The sequence below is a fragment of the Hakea prostrata genome, chromosome 1, assembly GCF_041222555.1.
Source record: "Hakea prostrata isolate BN-2017 chromosome 1, UWA_Hpros_2, whole genome shotgun sequence".
Taxonomy (NCBI): Eukaryota; Viridiplantae; Streptophyta; class Magnoliopsida; order Proteales; family Proteaceae; genus Hakea; species Hakea prostrata.
In genome coordinates this window covers 22,520,365-22,535,983 of record NC_142600.1, presented here as the reverse complement: position 1 = coordinate 22,535,983, position 15,619 = coordinate 22,520,365, and the positions used below count along the sequence as shown (strand labels likewise).

At 37.8% G+C, this 15,619-nt stretch overlaps 1 protein-coding gene, 6 non-coding genes and 1 pseudogene across 7 annotated transcripts; 1 reads left to right on the top strand and 7 right to left on the bottom strand.

The window, feature by feature from the left end:
* Positions 1-401: 401 nt before the first annotated feature.
* On the bottom strand, positions 402-473 carry TRNAT-UGU (transfer RNA threonine (anticodon UGU)). The gene has a single exon. It is a non-coding gene; the product is annotated as a tRNA-Thr (tRNA).
* A 175-nt stretch (positions 474-648) lies between these two features.
* Positions 649-720, bottom strand: TRNAT-UGU (transfer RNA threonine (anticodon UGU)). The gene has a single exon. It is a non-coding gene; the product is annotated as a tRNA-Thr (tRNA).
* A 172-nt stretch (positions 721-892) lies between these two features.
* Positions 893-964, bottom strand: TRNAT-UGU (transfer RNA threonine (anticodon UGU)). Its single transcript has one exon. It is a non-coding gene; the product is annotated as a tRNA-Thr (tRNA).
* A 174-nt stretch (positions 965-1,138) lies between these two features.
* Positions 1,139-1,215, bottom strand: TRNAT-UGU (transfer RNA threonine (anticodon UGU)). The gene has a single exon. It is a non-coding gene; the product is annotated as a tRNA-Thr (tRNA).
* Positions 1,216-1,389: 174 nt separating this feature from the next.
* TRNAT-UGU (transfer RNA threonine (anticodon UGU)) lies at positions 1,390-1,461 on the bottom strand. The gene has a single exon. It is a non-coding gene; the product is annotated as a tRNA-Thr (tRNA).
* A 295-nt stretch (positions 1,462-1,756) lies between these two features.
* TRNAT-UGU (transfer RNA threonine (anticodon UGU)) lies at positions 1,757-1,828 on the bottom strand. The gene has a single exon. It is a non-coding gene; the product is annotated as a tRNA-Thr (tRNA).
* A 469-nt stretch (positions 1,829-2,297) lies between these two features.
* LOC149028296 (LEAF RUST 10 DISEASE-RESISTANCE LOCUS RECEPTOR-LIKE PROTEIN KINASE-like 1.3) lies at positions 2,298-4,720 on the bottom strand. The gene is given in 3 exon segments (XM_089150434.1): positions 2,298-3,214; positions 3,344-3,646; positions 4,405-4,720. Coding segments are annotated over 3 exon segments (1,536 nt in total).
* Positions 4,721-11,869: 7,149 nt separating this feature from the next.
* Positions 11,870-13,432, top strand: LOC149028295 (RING-H2 finger protein ATL16 pseudogene; annotated as a pseudogene).
* The last annotated feature ends 2,187 nt before the right edge of the window (positions 13,433-15,619 follow it).

Sequence of the window (15,619 nt, the reverse complement as noted above, 5' to 3'; positions counted from 1 at the left end):
AAAGTGAATTATATGAGAAAAAGATAAAAGAATGCCCTCATGCAGGATCGAACTACAGACCTTCAGTTTACAAGAAGGACGCTCTACCACTGAGCTATAGGGACTATTTCTCACAATGGGAGTTATGTGCTCTTTAGCTTGGGCATGAGATTACTACTGGCTTTTTTATACTATAATAGGTCTCCCACTGTGCTGACGAGGCTAGTACTTGCACTGATAGTTCACAGGGCTAATGCTTGCATAGGTTGAACTTGAAAGTCCACATTGCGAAAAAGAAAGCTAGTTGGTTCTTCCATGTTTGGCATGTTAGATTTCGTTTCTTCTTGTCATTCATCATAAGAATGTGAGATGGCAATTAGTCCCATAAAAGTGAATTATATGAGGAAAAAAAAATAAAAGAATGCCCCCATGCAGGATCGAACTACAGACCTTCAGTTTACAAGACTAACGCTCTACCACTGAGCTATAGGGGCTATTTCTAACAGTGGGAGCTATGTGCTCTTTAGCTTGGACATGAGATTACTATTGGCTTTTGTATACTATACTAGGTCTCCCACTATGCTAACAAGGCTGGTACTTGCACTGATAGTTCACAGGGCTAATGCTTGCATAAAAGTGAATTATATGAGGAAAAAAAAAATAAAAGAATGCCCCCATGCAGGATCGAACTACAGACCTTCAGTTTACAAGACTGACGCTCTACCACTGAGCTATAGGGGCTATTTCTCACAGTGGGAGCTATGTGCTCTTTAGCTTGGGCATGAGATTACTATTGGCATTTGTATACTATACTAGGTCTCCCACTATGCTAAAGGCTGGTACTTGCACTGATAGTTCACAGGGCTAATGCTTGCATAAAAGTGAATTATATGAGGAAAAAAAAATAAAAGAATGCCCCCATGCAGGATCGAACTACAGACCTTCAGTTTACAAGACTGACGCTCTACCACTGAGCTATAGGGGCTATTTCACACAGTGGGAGCTATGTGTTCTTTAGCTTGGGCATGAGATTACTATTGGCTTTTGTATACTATACTAGGTCTCCCATTATGCTAACGAGGCTGGTACTTGCACTGATAGTTCACAGGGCTAATGCTTGCATAAAAGTGAATTATATGAGGAAAAAAAAATAAAAGAATGCCCCCATGCAGGATCGAACTACAGACCTTCAGTTTACAAGACTGACGCTCTACCATACCACTGAGCTATAGGGGCTATTTCTCACAGTGGGAGCTATGTGTTCTTTAGCTTGGGCATGAGATTACTATTGGCTTTTGTATACTATACTAGGTCTCCCATTATGCTAACGAGGCTGGTACTTGCATTGATAGTTCACAGGGCTAATGCTTGCATAAAAGTGAATTATATGAGGAAAAAAAAATAAAAGAATGCCCCCATGCAGGATCGAACTACAGACCTTCAGTTTACAAGACTGACGCTCTACCACTGAGCTATAGGGGCTATTTCTCACAGTGGAGCTATGTGTTCTTTAGCTTGGGCATGAGATTACTATTGGCTTTTGTATACTATACTAGGTCTCCCATTATGCTAACGAGGCTGGTACTTGCACTGATAGTTCACAGGGCTAATGCTTGCATAGGTCGAACTTGAAAGTCTACATTGCGAAAAGAAAGCTAGTTGGTTCTTCCATGTTTGGCACGTTAGATTTCGTTTCTTCTTGTCATTTATCATAAGAAAGTGAGATGACAATTAGTCCCATAAAAGTGAATTATATGAGGAAAAAAAAATAAAAGAATGCCCCCATGCAGGATCGAACTACAGACCTTCAGTTTACAAGACTGACGCTCTACCACTGAGCTATAGGGGCTATTGTATAAATCAGCTACACAATATATATCTAATCTTAATATTCCGTGTGTTAACACCTGCTGTCGCGGAATGCTTTGTGATAAAATATATTTTTCTCTTATACTATGCCTTTGTGGTCATGTTGTGTTTTGCTTCAATTTGTGCGCTAACATATTCGTTAAAATGATAGACACGAGGGTCATGGTTGAAATTATACGCATGACAATACTCATTTTAACTATTTACAAAGCCCTCAATGCTCAATGCTTCAGTGACGTTACAATGAGATAGTAGTGTAGAAATATATGCTACTGAGTCACTCGCTGAGTCAACTCTCTAACACCCTGACTATTGCACAAAAACACACAAGGAGATGAAAAGAAGTTGAAATCACAAATGCTATCGACTTATTTTGCATCTGATTGTGAAAGTTGAACTTAACCTCCAGTGTATCTTGGATGCATGAACCAGAAGGGGAAACTTAAGCACTAGTAATAAGGGTGGATGTGGCTAACCCACTCGCTAGTTGCAGAATCAGGTGAAACTGGTGGGATAGGATTCTACAACAGCCCTGTAGTGTCTGCTTCCTGAGCTACCTCTGGCTTCACGCTGTAATCTTCCTTCTCAATTTGCTTCAAATACTCCAACACCTCATCCATGGTAGGTCTCATCTCCTTCTCAAGTTGCAGGCAACGAAATGCCAACTCGGCCACTGCTGTCATCATCCTTTTTATTATATAATCTGAGTCAAATCCAAGACAGGGATCCACCAACTCGTGTAAAGCTTGACTTTGGATTTTGTTAATTGCCAAGTTCGACAAATTAATCTCATGCCGGTGCCTAGTGATATCTACAGCAGGTTTTGATGATATGAGCTCAACCAAAACCACCCCAAAGCTATATACATCACTCTTTTCTGTAAGCTGGTAGCATTGCTGATACTCGGGGTCAACATACCCAGGAGTCCCTTGTGGCGCAGTGGAGACATGAGTGACATCTGTGGGGAAGAGACGGGAAAGCCCAAAATCTGCAACTTTTACCCTGAACTTGTTGTCTAGGAGAATGTTGTTGGTTTTCACATCACGGTGTATAATATCAGACGCATGGAGATAGGATAGTGCAATTGCAGTCTCTATGGCAATGGTCATCCTTGTAGGCCAATTGAGAGATCCACTCTCTATTTTTCTATCACCATGCAGATGATCAGCCACAGTTCCATTAGGAATGAATTCATAAACAAGGAGGAGTTCTCGGCAGTGTCGTGAAGTGCAACCATAGAGTGTGACAAGGTTATGATGGCGTAAATGGGTAAGAATGCGGACTTCATTCTTGAACTGCTCGACACGCTTGTAGTTGTTTTCATTAAGGCGTTTGATTGCTACCTCACGTGCATCTCGAAGCTTGCCTGGTAAATAAAATTGGAGCAGGTTTCGTCAAGCAGAATACATGATTCCCTATATAAATATAACTATGGTGTGTTGGGGTGGTAATGATAACCAAGTAAGGAGAACGCAGGATCTTTCTCATTGTTTACCATGGTACACGGTGCCAAAGCCACCACAGCCCAGTTCTTTATCGAAATTGAAGTTGTTAGTAGCTTCTTCAAGCTCCTCGTAAGTGAATAACTGGACTCCAAACTTGAAGTTGGCGCTTCCATTTTCAAGGTCAGTCAACGTTGGGTTGGATGTCATCTTTCCAGAGATGGGCGTCGAAGAAGGAGAAGATACGGTTCTGCCTTTGGATGCATTGAAGAAGCCTCCACTGCGACAGCGACATCTCTTGCAGATGAAGAACGCTCCACATCCCATAATAATTCCACCGGCAAGAGAACTAAAGGCTGAGGAGAATTAAAAGAGATTATCAATAAGAGCTGTGGGGAAAATATGACAAACTTAATCGCATCTTAAAGAAATGATAACAAGTACAACAGTTAATTTCATCGTTTAAAAATACAGAACAAGAATTTACCTATTATAAGCAGCTTCAATCCCAAATGTAGATGGTGGCCTATTAAAAGATCATGAAACAAGTAATTTTTAGTTCACACTTCTCTCCCAAAATCGATCAGAGTATAATTAAACAAAAGAGAGTTGAGACCTGTTTAAGCCTTTATTATTTTCATGGTTTACTTACAAAGAGTGAGCTACAAACATATCACTAAATGGAAAGATTAATGCTATAAGCCTATAATGGAAAGACTAAATACTTTTGAGTTAGAGAAACTCTAGTGGGGTGTTGAGGTTGACTAAAATTATAATATAATATAACGGACAGGGGGGTGTGTACTGGCGTAGCATTGCAATTTATCAAAACTTCTAAAACGTACCAGTGACGGATCCAAATCCTCTGTAATTTCTTTCCCTACAATTCCTTGTAATTCCCTCATTGGATTGTGCCATGTGGCATTTAAGTAATCCAATGGTTATCCAACAAACAAGAGTTTAAATAAATTTCAAATTTATGGGTGGTTTAAATAAAATTCAAATTTAGTTTAAATTGGATAACCATTGGATTACTTAAATGCCACATGGCACAATCCAATGAGGGATTTGCAGGGAATTGTAGGGAAAGGAATTATAGAGGATGTGAATCCACCAGGGATGGTGTGGCAAGTGGTGGAAGAACCCTCGCGAACTCCATCGGAGCAAAAACAGAGGAACTCCTTCTCGACAGGAATGTCATTATGGCCGCAACGTCCGCCGGAATCCTCGCAGTCAGCACAGTTTCTGGCTCTTCCCCATTTCAATTCGAAGCCAGATTGTATAACCCTAGCATAACCAACGCTCAGGTCCGTGTTATAAGCCGACCAACTCAACGGCAACACCAAACTGTACTCACAATGGAGATCCCAATTCCAATCTGACCCTTGCTGGAGTTTCAGGAACTCTTCCTCCGTCAAAGCAAACGACATGTTCGGCTTCGTGGAGAAACACGAGATGGGAGAGAAATTGGCGTGTCCGTCATACATAGGGTAGGAGTTGCAGTTGAAAAACAAAGTGAGGTTACGATCCCAAGAGGTGTAGCTTACGTTGGGTAAGTAGGAGAGAGAAATATTGTAAGTTGGCGTTGGACACGATGCATGAACATCAAATAAATCCGCGTCAACGAGGGTGAACGTGTGGGAAGAATAGTTGATGCTCCTTACGTAGAAGGAATCAGCGGGGAGTCGAAGTATGGGTGGTCTACCGGCCTCGAAGCAGGAGATACCAAAGCCAGGGTAACCGCAGAAGGCGGAGGAAGTCATCTTGTTAACCCTCCAGAATGGGTATCTGATGATAATGCCGTTGCCACAGTCAAACTCAGAATTGCAACTACTGGAGGATGAGTTCATCAGGGAAACTCCATCGGCCTTGTTCATGACCAGCAGTAGGAAAAGAAGGAGAGAGCAGAGACAAGGACGGAGGCCTAAGAGAAGTACTTGTTGAGACATGAAGGCAGGGCTGGAGCCACACAGAGAGAGATATCTGTGAGAGAAGAGATCCAGGGGCAGATCTAGGGAATGAAGAAGGAAGAAGTTAAGAGCTAGGATTGATTGGATCCTTGGAACTGAAAATCTTATAATATTAAGTTCTGTAAAGGTGTTGATGTAATCCCAATTTCCTGTAACCTAGACTTTGCAACCAGACCATCCCGTTAACTCTTTAAGGACTAATTCCTTGTTCTTAGATGACTTCGATATCATCACCCACGTCTTTCTAATTTAGACCCATTAAATTATTTTCATTTCTAGTAAACATGGTATATAAAATCCTTTCTCCTCACAAGAAGAGAAGAAGAGATTGAACCAACAAAGCCAGAAGAGAACGGAAGCTTCAAAAGTCAACCTCAAGGGGTTAACGACACAAAACGATCAAATGGTAGTCGACCCAGTACAGATCAATTAGAGGACTTTATACTTGATCAACACAGCCGACATAAGGTTGAATATGCTTTACAAAAACAAACCCTTGAAGCATGTCTTAGTCTACGTTGTGTATGTGACCATTTATCAATAGCAGCCTGAAGCTCCAGCATGTTAGGCAGTAGAATATTCTGGTAATCTTTGTATTGCCAGCTGTGTGTTTGCCTCACTATATATACTGGTTCTTTATGACATTTAATTTATATTAAAGAAATACATTTTCCGCATGGTATCAGCTTGTCCTTTTCCTATTACAAGTCTCTGATCCTGTTCTGTCGGGTTTTCTTGTTTTTATCTGGTTCTTGAATTTTCTACAAGCTGTTTCTCTTTCATTTCAATGGTGTCTGCGTCTTCCGGCCTTGTAGCTCGGTTTTCCTCCTCTTCTTCAATCTCTTCGACAGAGATTATTCTCAAAATTGATTTGTTACTGCCGTTTATTAGGGATATTTCTGGAAAATCAACCAAAACCTTAGCCACCCCTCCATCTCAAATTGATGCAGTTATGGTTGTTTCTAATAGTTTCACAGTTGATCAAATACTAGCCACTATACTCAAGAAGGTCACTACAATTGGTACTCACAAGGACTCTAACCAGTCAAAAGAAGAGTTTGATATAGATTACATTTTCTTACAAAACCCTGGTCAATATTTTATGTAATCTAACTCTTTTTCATGTAAATTCAAACACTGTAATTCAGGGAATTTAGAAGATTACAACTACAAGATTCCTAGAACACTGATGAACAATGACTCTATTTCTATCCTAGAGTACCTTTTACAAATTTTGTTCTAAGTAGGGAAAGAGCACACTCTACAAATTCTAATCAACTTAGACTAGAATTGAACAATCAATACAATTTTAAGAATTGAAAGATATTACCTAACAAGGGGTGTGATACTTTACCCCCTTGTGCGAGTGTGATGCAATGATATGAATGCTCAATGGAAAAGATGCACCACTAATGTAGTCTCAATGACCTTCAATCACTCCAAGATTTATTCCAATGAGCTTGTTTGACAACTTTGGAATGTCTTTCAAAGTTGAGTGAAATTTGAAGGCAAATGATCAAGGCTTGTTCACCAATTTGAGAGCTTTGAGAATTGTGAGATAGTAAATGCTCAATAGGCAAGGTAGAGATTCTCAAATGGGGGTGGTTGGGATTATAAAAATGTTATTCAATTGCTTGGCCCAACCTCCCAATGGATAGAAATATATGTGATATTTTAGTCCAGATTGACGTTTGTCTAGATTAGATGGAGATTCGTCTAAAAAGTTTAGCAGTTAAAAATAGCCGTTGGGCTAAGTCAAGAGTAGACAGAAATTCCGTCTAGCTCTTTGTGACCAGACGGACGTCCGTCTGCAGCACAAAGTGCACAAGTAAGTGCGACAGGGGATTTGATTTGGTTTTTGGTATTTCTGGCCAACCCTAGGCCTCATACACTCGCCTAATATGTTTTAGGTCAGTCTAGTGACATGATATGCATATAGTTTAATGCGATTATATATGAGTGCATGTGGATGTGTCCTAAGTCCCGAATTCATCTAAGTCTTGAACTTGACTTGATTTTCACATTTTCTTGTACTTTGATCTTGACACTCATCTTGACCTTGATTCCTTGTCCAAGATTACTTGGTCTTGACTTGAGCTTGAGCATCCGGTGAGTTTGGTCCAATGAATCGGATTTGATCCACTTGTTTTAGTAATGAGTTGGACAATTACAACTTAATGCAAACATTAGTAATTTGTGTTTATTATTATCAAAATTAATGGAGGTTGATGTGGCAATGTTAACATGACATTTCCCAACAAATCTCATAAAAGTACTTGGTGCATAGGATAATCCAAATGGCATCACAAGCCATTCATAAAGTCCTTCTTGTGTCTTGGAAGTGATTTTCCATTCATCACTCTGTTGGATGCGAATTTGGTGATAACCACTTTTTTTTTTTTTTTTTTGGTTGCCAACCCCGGTTTCCAAGGCTTTGCCCTGACTAATCCGGTGTTCGACCCGAGTCGCACACCTGGCTGTTGGGTGAATCTCCCAGGGGGGATTTTTTTCATCCACAAGGTTTCGATACCGGAATCTTGCTTAAGTGGACCAAGCTTGTTTCACCAACGGTATCCTTGCATGCGAACTCCCAAGAAAACTCATTTCATTCATCAATTCTTTTTTCAATTCATTAGCACATTTGGCATCCACAACATCCTGAAAATGTGTCATAAACCTTATAAGATCAAGTTTATATCCTGGACATTCTTTGAAATCAACATTCACACTTTCAGCAATTTGTGTGCTCCTCACACCTATTGTGAAACAAATTTTCATATAACAGTGAGCCCATTTTTCTCTTCAGTACATAATCCCTCAACTTCTGTATAACCCCAGATGCATTCTTGCAAAATTTTGGAGAATTACGATCCTTCATGCATCAAATATCCATGATTTTTTTTGCATTTTGCAAAAGATGCCAAGTGCACAATGCATGGTGTATATCAGCTGAAACTTTAGTTATTGCCCTTGCCATTGCAACATTCTGATCAGTAAAAATTGTTTTTAGCTTCTTGTAAACGTTAATTCTAAAGAACGTTTCAAATAACCATTTAAATGATTCTACTGTCTCATCATAAAGCAAAACCCCTCCAAAGATAACTGCAATCTTATGATGGTTAAACCCCAAAACATAGCCAACAGACTATTTTCCTTATTTGTGTAGAAAATAGTATAAAAAATAACTACATCATCAAATAGTTGATAATCACATTGCATCTTTAAGTCAGTCCAAAATATATTTGTCAACTTAGTTTCATTGTCCATCTGTACACAATACACAAAAACATGGTTTAAGTTCCATTGTTTGTTAAAATAAAACATCAAACTCCCAACATCACCATATGCCAAATCACGTTGGCGTTTGGTATTCAGATAATTTTGAAGATTTTTATTTGTGAAGCCAAAGTTTTCATTGTCCCTTGCTTGCAAACCTAACAAATCAAATGCGAACCTCGTCCCCATTCCAGTTCTCTTAGCCAGTTTTATTTAAGTAACTTGGCTACTAGTTATTGCACGCTGTGATCACATTAAATGTACAACTTCTTTCTGAAGATCATGGTTGTGTTCTACAAAAATTTATCATCTACAAATTGCCCATCTTTCACTCTTACTATAGTCATCTTAGCTCGACAACCAATTCTAGTCTCTGAACGCTTTAGCTTTACATCTACTTATTTTTCTCTTTGATGTTCTTCTTTGCTACAAGCATAACACCTATCTGCTGTGTTTCTATGCAAATATTGTCTCTTCATACTAAAGCTATGAATACACCCATAGTTGTTATAAAAATTATAAGCTTCTTCATATAACCCAAATTCCATACCAATTCGAGGTGTGGAAAGTATCGTGATTATCATCCATCTCCAACCAACTTTGACAACTCACTGCAAAGACGCATTTATAAAAGTTAAATATCATAAATAGTAAAAATTATTCGAGAATAACTTTAAGACAATAAACACTTTAAGACAACTTCAAGCAATTTATGCAAGTCATAAGCAAGGCCAAATAGGGAAGTTTCAATACATTTCCTTTTGGCATATTGTCTACGAATGATCCGTAGCAAAACAACATTAACCTTTTGCTGTCAACTAACTCCAAGACAACTATGGACAACAGATAAAACTTGAGCATCACATTAACACATTATTGTAGTCATGCCATTAGTATTGCTTTTCTTACGAACACAGAGGTACCCTCTCATCAGTTTATTACACTGAAGGAAAGGCACTGATTGCTCAAGAAATACTCTTTTATGTTGTAAATTATCCATAACTGGAGTGTGATCCAATTGAGAACGAGCATGTCTTGCAATATGATACGAAAGGGAGATTCACTTCTCCATTTCCTGAACTCCATGTCGTGAGTTTTTCCAAGAAATTCATAACAGAAACAACTGATAGACCTCCAATAATTTGGATTGTACTGGCTTGCTTGAGCAGGGGACTAATCTCGATTTTTCTTGGAATAAGCATGGGGTCGCATAGAAGAGTTAGCCCGAAGAAAAAATTGGTTAGAAAAGCCACTAAGATAACATAAAATGTGTTTCACTAGAGACCAATGAGTGTCATTTGGAGCATGCATAAATTGCATGACATGCCCAACAACATAAGAGAGATTTGGTCTTGTAATGACTAAAATTGCTTGGGTGCTGCGCAATGCAGCGAATAGTCAAGATTTGGATCTCGATCGTCCATTTCCAAAAAGTGTATTATCACACTTTTGTGAAACAAACAGCCGAAATCTTGATCTTGACCCTTCATAGCACTGAAGTCAAGCTGCGTAATGACAAGATACTAAAGAGCACCAACTGTTTGCCTATATAAAGTACCATCCGAGGTGAACTAGAAGTTGCCAAAAGTGCCACAGTGGTCATAGGGGTAGAGATGGCTTAGCAGACTTCATCTTGATAGTGGCTAAGAGGTCCATAATGTACTTGTGATACCCCAACCCCTTGCGATGGCTAAGAGAGATAACCCACCGGCTCTTCAACAGTAGCCTGATCCTCCAGCGCAGGCCTGAAGCATTAGATTATTGGAAAGTTTGGCCAAACACCTTGTTCTTTAGCTTTTCTTTGAACACAGTTAATATTTTTGACTCTGGTGCATTCAAAGTTCAAATAGTTGAAGTAGAAAGTTCAAATAGTTGAAGTAGAATGAGGTCAAAAGATTGAAAATTCCCATTATTTTAAATTGTTTGGCATCTATTTTTAATTTTATTTTTTTTAATTAACCTACTAATGAACTTTTTGTCCATTATGGATTATATGAGAATTTCATTATTTTCATTTGTGTAGTTTCTTGTTTTAGTTTTCAATACACTTCTTTTATAACTCTTTTCCTTCTTTTTCTTTTTCTATCTTTTTACAATTTTTTATCTTAACACCAAACTTATTTTTCATTTCATAATTTATTTTCGAGAGAATTCACCAAACCATTTTCATTGACTTAATAATGAATTCTTGTACTTATTTATTTTAAATAGGCGTAATAGAGAATGAGAATTGATCACCAAAAAGAGCCTTAGTAGCGGCTCTTTGAGAATTAATTAATAATCTTTCCAACTTAGGATGGCTGAAGTTAAACTTTTGATGAAGGAACCTAATTCAGTTCAAGAGACTCAAGTGTTGAGCATGTTCATGTGCTACATGTCATGTGACTCATGTGGTTCTTATACATACGATCCTTAATGGTCATTCCGCGGTGAACTGGTTTCAATAATTCAGCCGTGTCAAATGGGCATTTTCATTAGAGCCCGACAAAACCCAAAAAGAGTTTTAAAACGTCTATTTGTTTATATTATTATCTGCAAAGTCATTCTAAGAAAATTTCTTGCTGCAACATATAAGAACTCCAACCAAAAAAAAAAAAAAAAAAGGAAAAAACATATAAGAACTCCACTTTTTCTATCTTCCCCTGTTCCGTGACCCAGTCTCTTTCTATGAATTTTGGGTAATGGTTTTCCAAAATGGAAAATTCACAGTAAAGGAAAACTCTTTCACGTTTCCTTTTTCCATCCGTTTCTATGCCGGTCCTCAAAAGCTTTGAATGAAATGATAATTCAAGGATCGTTTTCCTCTGTCTCAAAGTCTTCCTTCCTCTTTCTGAGCAAGACATTACAAACCAGAGAGTTTTGTCTGTTCTGTTATTATTTCACCACTTCTATTTAAAAGTTATACTTCAGTACTGCACATTAAATGTACAGTTCAGTGCTGTTCATAGTTGAAATTTCAATCTTGACCGTTTGTTTTGCTTCTTACCCACTTGTGAAACCGATTGCAGCAGGTGCTGCATATTTAATACAGCAACAACATTCTAAGTTCAACACCCTATTTACACGGTCTTGACTTCTTATAAGAAAACACGTTTTTGAAGTCCCCACCGTTAGTTTAATTGTGTAGTTCAGCTTAGGGTTTCTTCTTGTCACTAGTTAGGGAATGCAATCGTGTAGACTTGTTTAAGATCACTGACTACAATCATCTCTAACGTCTAGACTCCGTCGAGGTCTTGGTCTTTGTCTGACTTCTAAGGTCCCTCTGAAACTTTTGCTCTTGCTTCCACCTTAAAATATTCCAAAATCATAGCAATTTAACATACCTGTGTTTTCTGCAACCCTGCACTATTTCACAGCCATTAATGTCTTCCCATAACTCTGTTCATTAGTCATTGAGAGCAGATGTTTTCCATTTCAGAGATCCCACAATTATGTTTGTCTCAGTTGATCCATTGAAACCCATTTAAGTTTTCTTTAGTAGATTACCTGATCCATTCCCTAATCATCATGTGTTCAAATGGGTCCCGACCTCTTCTGTTTCCTGGTTTTCTGCCTTCTACTCCTTCTTTTCCTCCTCCTACTCCTACTCCTCCTCCTCCTCCTCCTCTTCCTCTGTTTTCTTCCCCTTCGTCTCACAGCTTCCCTGTCTTAGCCATTTTCGTACTAGGGATGATTGCCACATCTATTTTACTAGTTATTTACTATGTCTTCGTCGTCAAATGCTGTTTGAACCTGCACCGCTCTGATCTCTTAAGACGCTTTTCCATTTCACAAGCTCGACGTCAAGATAGTTCTGTGACGGCATACACTCCTGAGGTGGTGAGTCGAGGTCTTGATGAAGCATTCATCCGTGCAATCCCAATTATTGAGTTCAAGAAAAGAGATGTAAACGGTGAAAACAATGAAATGAGCTTTATCGAGTGTGCAGTTTGCCTTAATGAATTTCAAGAAGCAGAGAAACTGAGAATTCTTCCTAATTGCACTCACCCTTTCCATATTGACTGCATTGATATATGGCTTCAGAACAATGCTAACTGCCCTCTTTGCAGATCAAACATTTCTGGCTCAACCCAAATCCTAAATGATCATGTCATTTCATCCGACGTCTCTTCTTCTGAGGATCCAATTCCATTTGTGGGTGGCGATGAAGATTTCGTAGTGATTGATCTTAGGGATGAAGAGAGTGTACCAGAGAGTTCAGGGGAGCTTTCGGAGCAGCCCATAAACTCTTCTCCAAGGAAGCTAGAGGAGAGATCAGTACCCAATAAAGCAAAGGAGTTGCTGCATATGTCAAGCATGGGAGATGAATGGATCGATGTCAGATGGAAAGGTGATCAGTTCGCAATCCAACACATCAGGAGATCTTTCTCCTTGGACTTCTCGGCTGATCGGGAAATCTACTTATCAGTCCAAGAGATCATACATCAGCAAAGGAATCTCAGTGAGGTTAGCACTGGTGAAGGAAGTAGCAGCAATAGACTCCGCAGAAAGTTTTTCTCGTTTAGCCAGAGCAGAGGATCCAGGAATTCAGTTCTTCCCATAAAAAATGAGTCTTAAATGAAAGTCAGATCATATTTAGTTTTGCTTATCTTTATTGTTTTACGTCACAGTGGTATTCAAGTTGCATGCTGGTATAGTTTGTGGAGATTGATATGATGTATATGGTAATTAGATAGCGGTAATCCAATGGAGATTGGTAAAACCTGATTTATTTGTCGAATCAAAAAGAGGGGACTGAAGCTTAAGTTTTAAGTATCTCCAAAGAAATAAGTTAGATGTCAAGAATTTAAATCTCTGAGGTTGGAATCTTTTGTCCAATTGTTTCTCTATTGTTGGGATCAAGATTATTTGTTGTTTTGTGATGCAAGTTTAACCCAGGACGACAATACAGGAGGCATTGGTTATGCTCTAATCTCTTCAACAATAGAGGTCCTTCTGACAGTTTCTTAACCTCTATATTTCCATGATGTGATTTTTAGGGAAGCATTAGCAATACGTCAAGCCTTGATGAATGTTATTGAACGAGGTTTTCATCGTCTTTGTGTCTTTTCTGAGAACCAATCTGTGGCTTCTTTTTTAATTACTCAGAGTGGAAATATTCATAGTGAGGTTGAGGGTATTTTGGAGGATACATTACTTCTATCATCCACTTGTGCTTCTTGTAATTTCTTTCATGTTTGTCGAGATGCCAATGGTTTGGCAGATTCCCTACCTAGGAAAGCTCTATCTATTCCGAGTAAGTCAGTTTGGCCGTTATCTGATCCCTAGTTGTGTAGTGTGTTGTCAACTGGGTTCACATCCTCTATAATTCCTTTCCCTACAATTCCCTGTAATTCCCTCATTGGATTGTGCCATGTGACATTTAAGTAATCCAATGGTTATCCAACAAAAAAGAGTTTAAATAATATTCAAATTTATGGGTGGGTTTAAATAAAATTCAAATTTAGTTTAAATTAGATAACCATTGGATTACTTAAATGCCACATAGCACAATCCAATGAGGGAATTACAGGGAATTGTAGGGAAAGGAATTACAGAGAATGTGAATTCAGGGTTTCCTCAATAGTTCTTTTCTTTTCTAATATAATATTTATTTACAAAAAAAACACTATTCTAGATGTGGTTGTGCTTTTAGTACAGTAGTGGCAAGTAAATCCAATGAGGTCGGGGTTCAAACTTCAGTCCCTACCACCTCTTCCCTCCTACCCCAGGCCCATGGGCCCCCAATCACCATGAAGGGTTGATGACGATCAAAAAAAACAAAAATTGAAGAAGCTAGTCAATACCCTTGGTCACACAAAAGCAATTTATTTTTTTTCTTGTACTTCGAGTTGTGAAAGATATTTAGCAAGACCGAAAAAATAGAGGGACGTTATATATTTGACAAATATTATGTGGTTCATACAAATTAAGCAATGTTTATGATTGCCTATGAAATGGTTTAATTGTGAAATTTAGTAATAAATACTTATTTATTTTTGGGTCCGTCCATTTTGGCTTCTCACGTTATGAAAGCAACAAAAAGCAATTGAAAAACAGAGGTAGATACAGGGGCGGACCCACTAAGGGGCCGGGGGGCCATGGCCCCCCACGGATTTTTTATTTATTTATTTATGATTTCCTTAGTTTTTTTATTTTTTATATTAATTTTCATTATTTTTTTAGTTTTTTCTTTTCTCACATGTGAAATATCAGTATTTGGTCCCCCAAAATTGAGAATAAATTTTAAAGGTAAAATAATGGGTATAAATGTCATCCCTAGTTAAAAAATAACTCCTCAATCCCTATTTATACTCCCCTCTCTTCTCTCTCACATATTTTCTTCCTATTTATTCTCCTTCTATAAACGTGGATTAGGGGAAATTTTTGAAAAATTATATTATTAAATATTCAAAATGTAATTTTTAATGCAAACTAATTCCTCAATCCTTATTTATTCTCCTCTTTCTTTTCTCTCACATATTTTCTTCTTATTTATTCTCCTTCTATAAACGTGTAAATATTTAAAATGTCATTTATAATGGAAACAAACTCCTCAATCCCTATTTATTCTCATATCTCATCTTTCCTCCCTCCTCTATTCTTTCTAATTATTCTCTTCCATTCTTTCTTTCTATTTATTCTATAAGCGTGGATTAAGGAAAATTTAGGAAAAAAAATCTTCTCTACAATTAAGTTCTTTTTCTTTTTTTCAATTTATTTATTTTTTCTCTTTTACTCATTTTTTTTTGTTATTTTTTATTTGATTTTATATTCTTTATTTCTTGTGCAATTTTTGTTATTTGATTTTATAGTATAAATAAAATATCTATAGTTAATAAGTTAAATAACTACCATTGATTTGCTTATTTCGCATCCTCTTTCATAGTGTAAATGAAATTCTTTATGGTTAATGAGTTAAATCAGATTCAAGCTATACAATTGCATTCCCAAAAATCATGTGATCAAATAAATTTTAGTGATTCTCTTTCCACAACCAAACACTTAATTTTATAAATTATACTCCGATTTGGTCGATTGACCCGCTCAGCCCCCCTAAAAAAAAATTTGGTTTGCAACTGACATTTTAGGATTGAAGTCAAG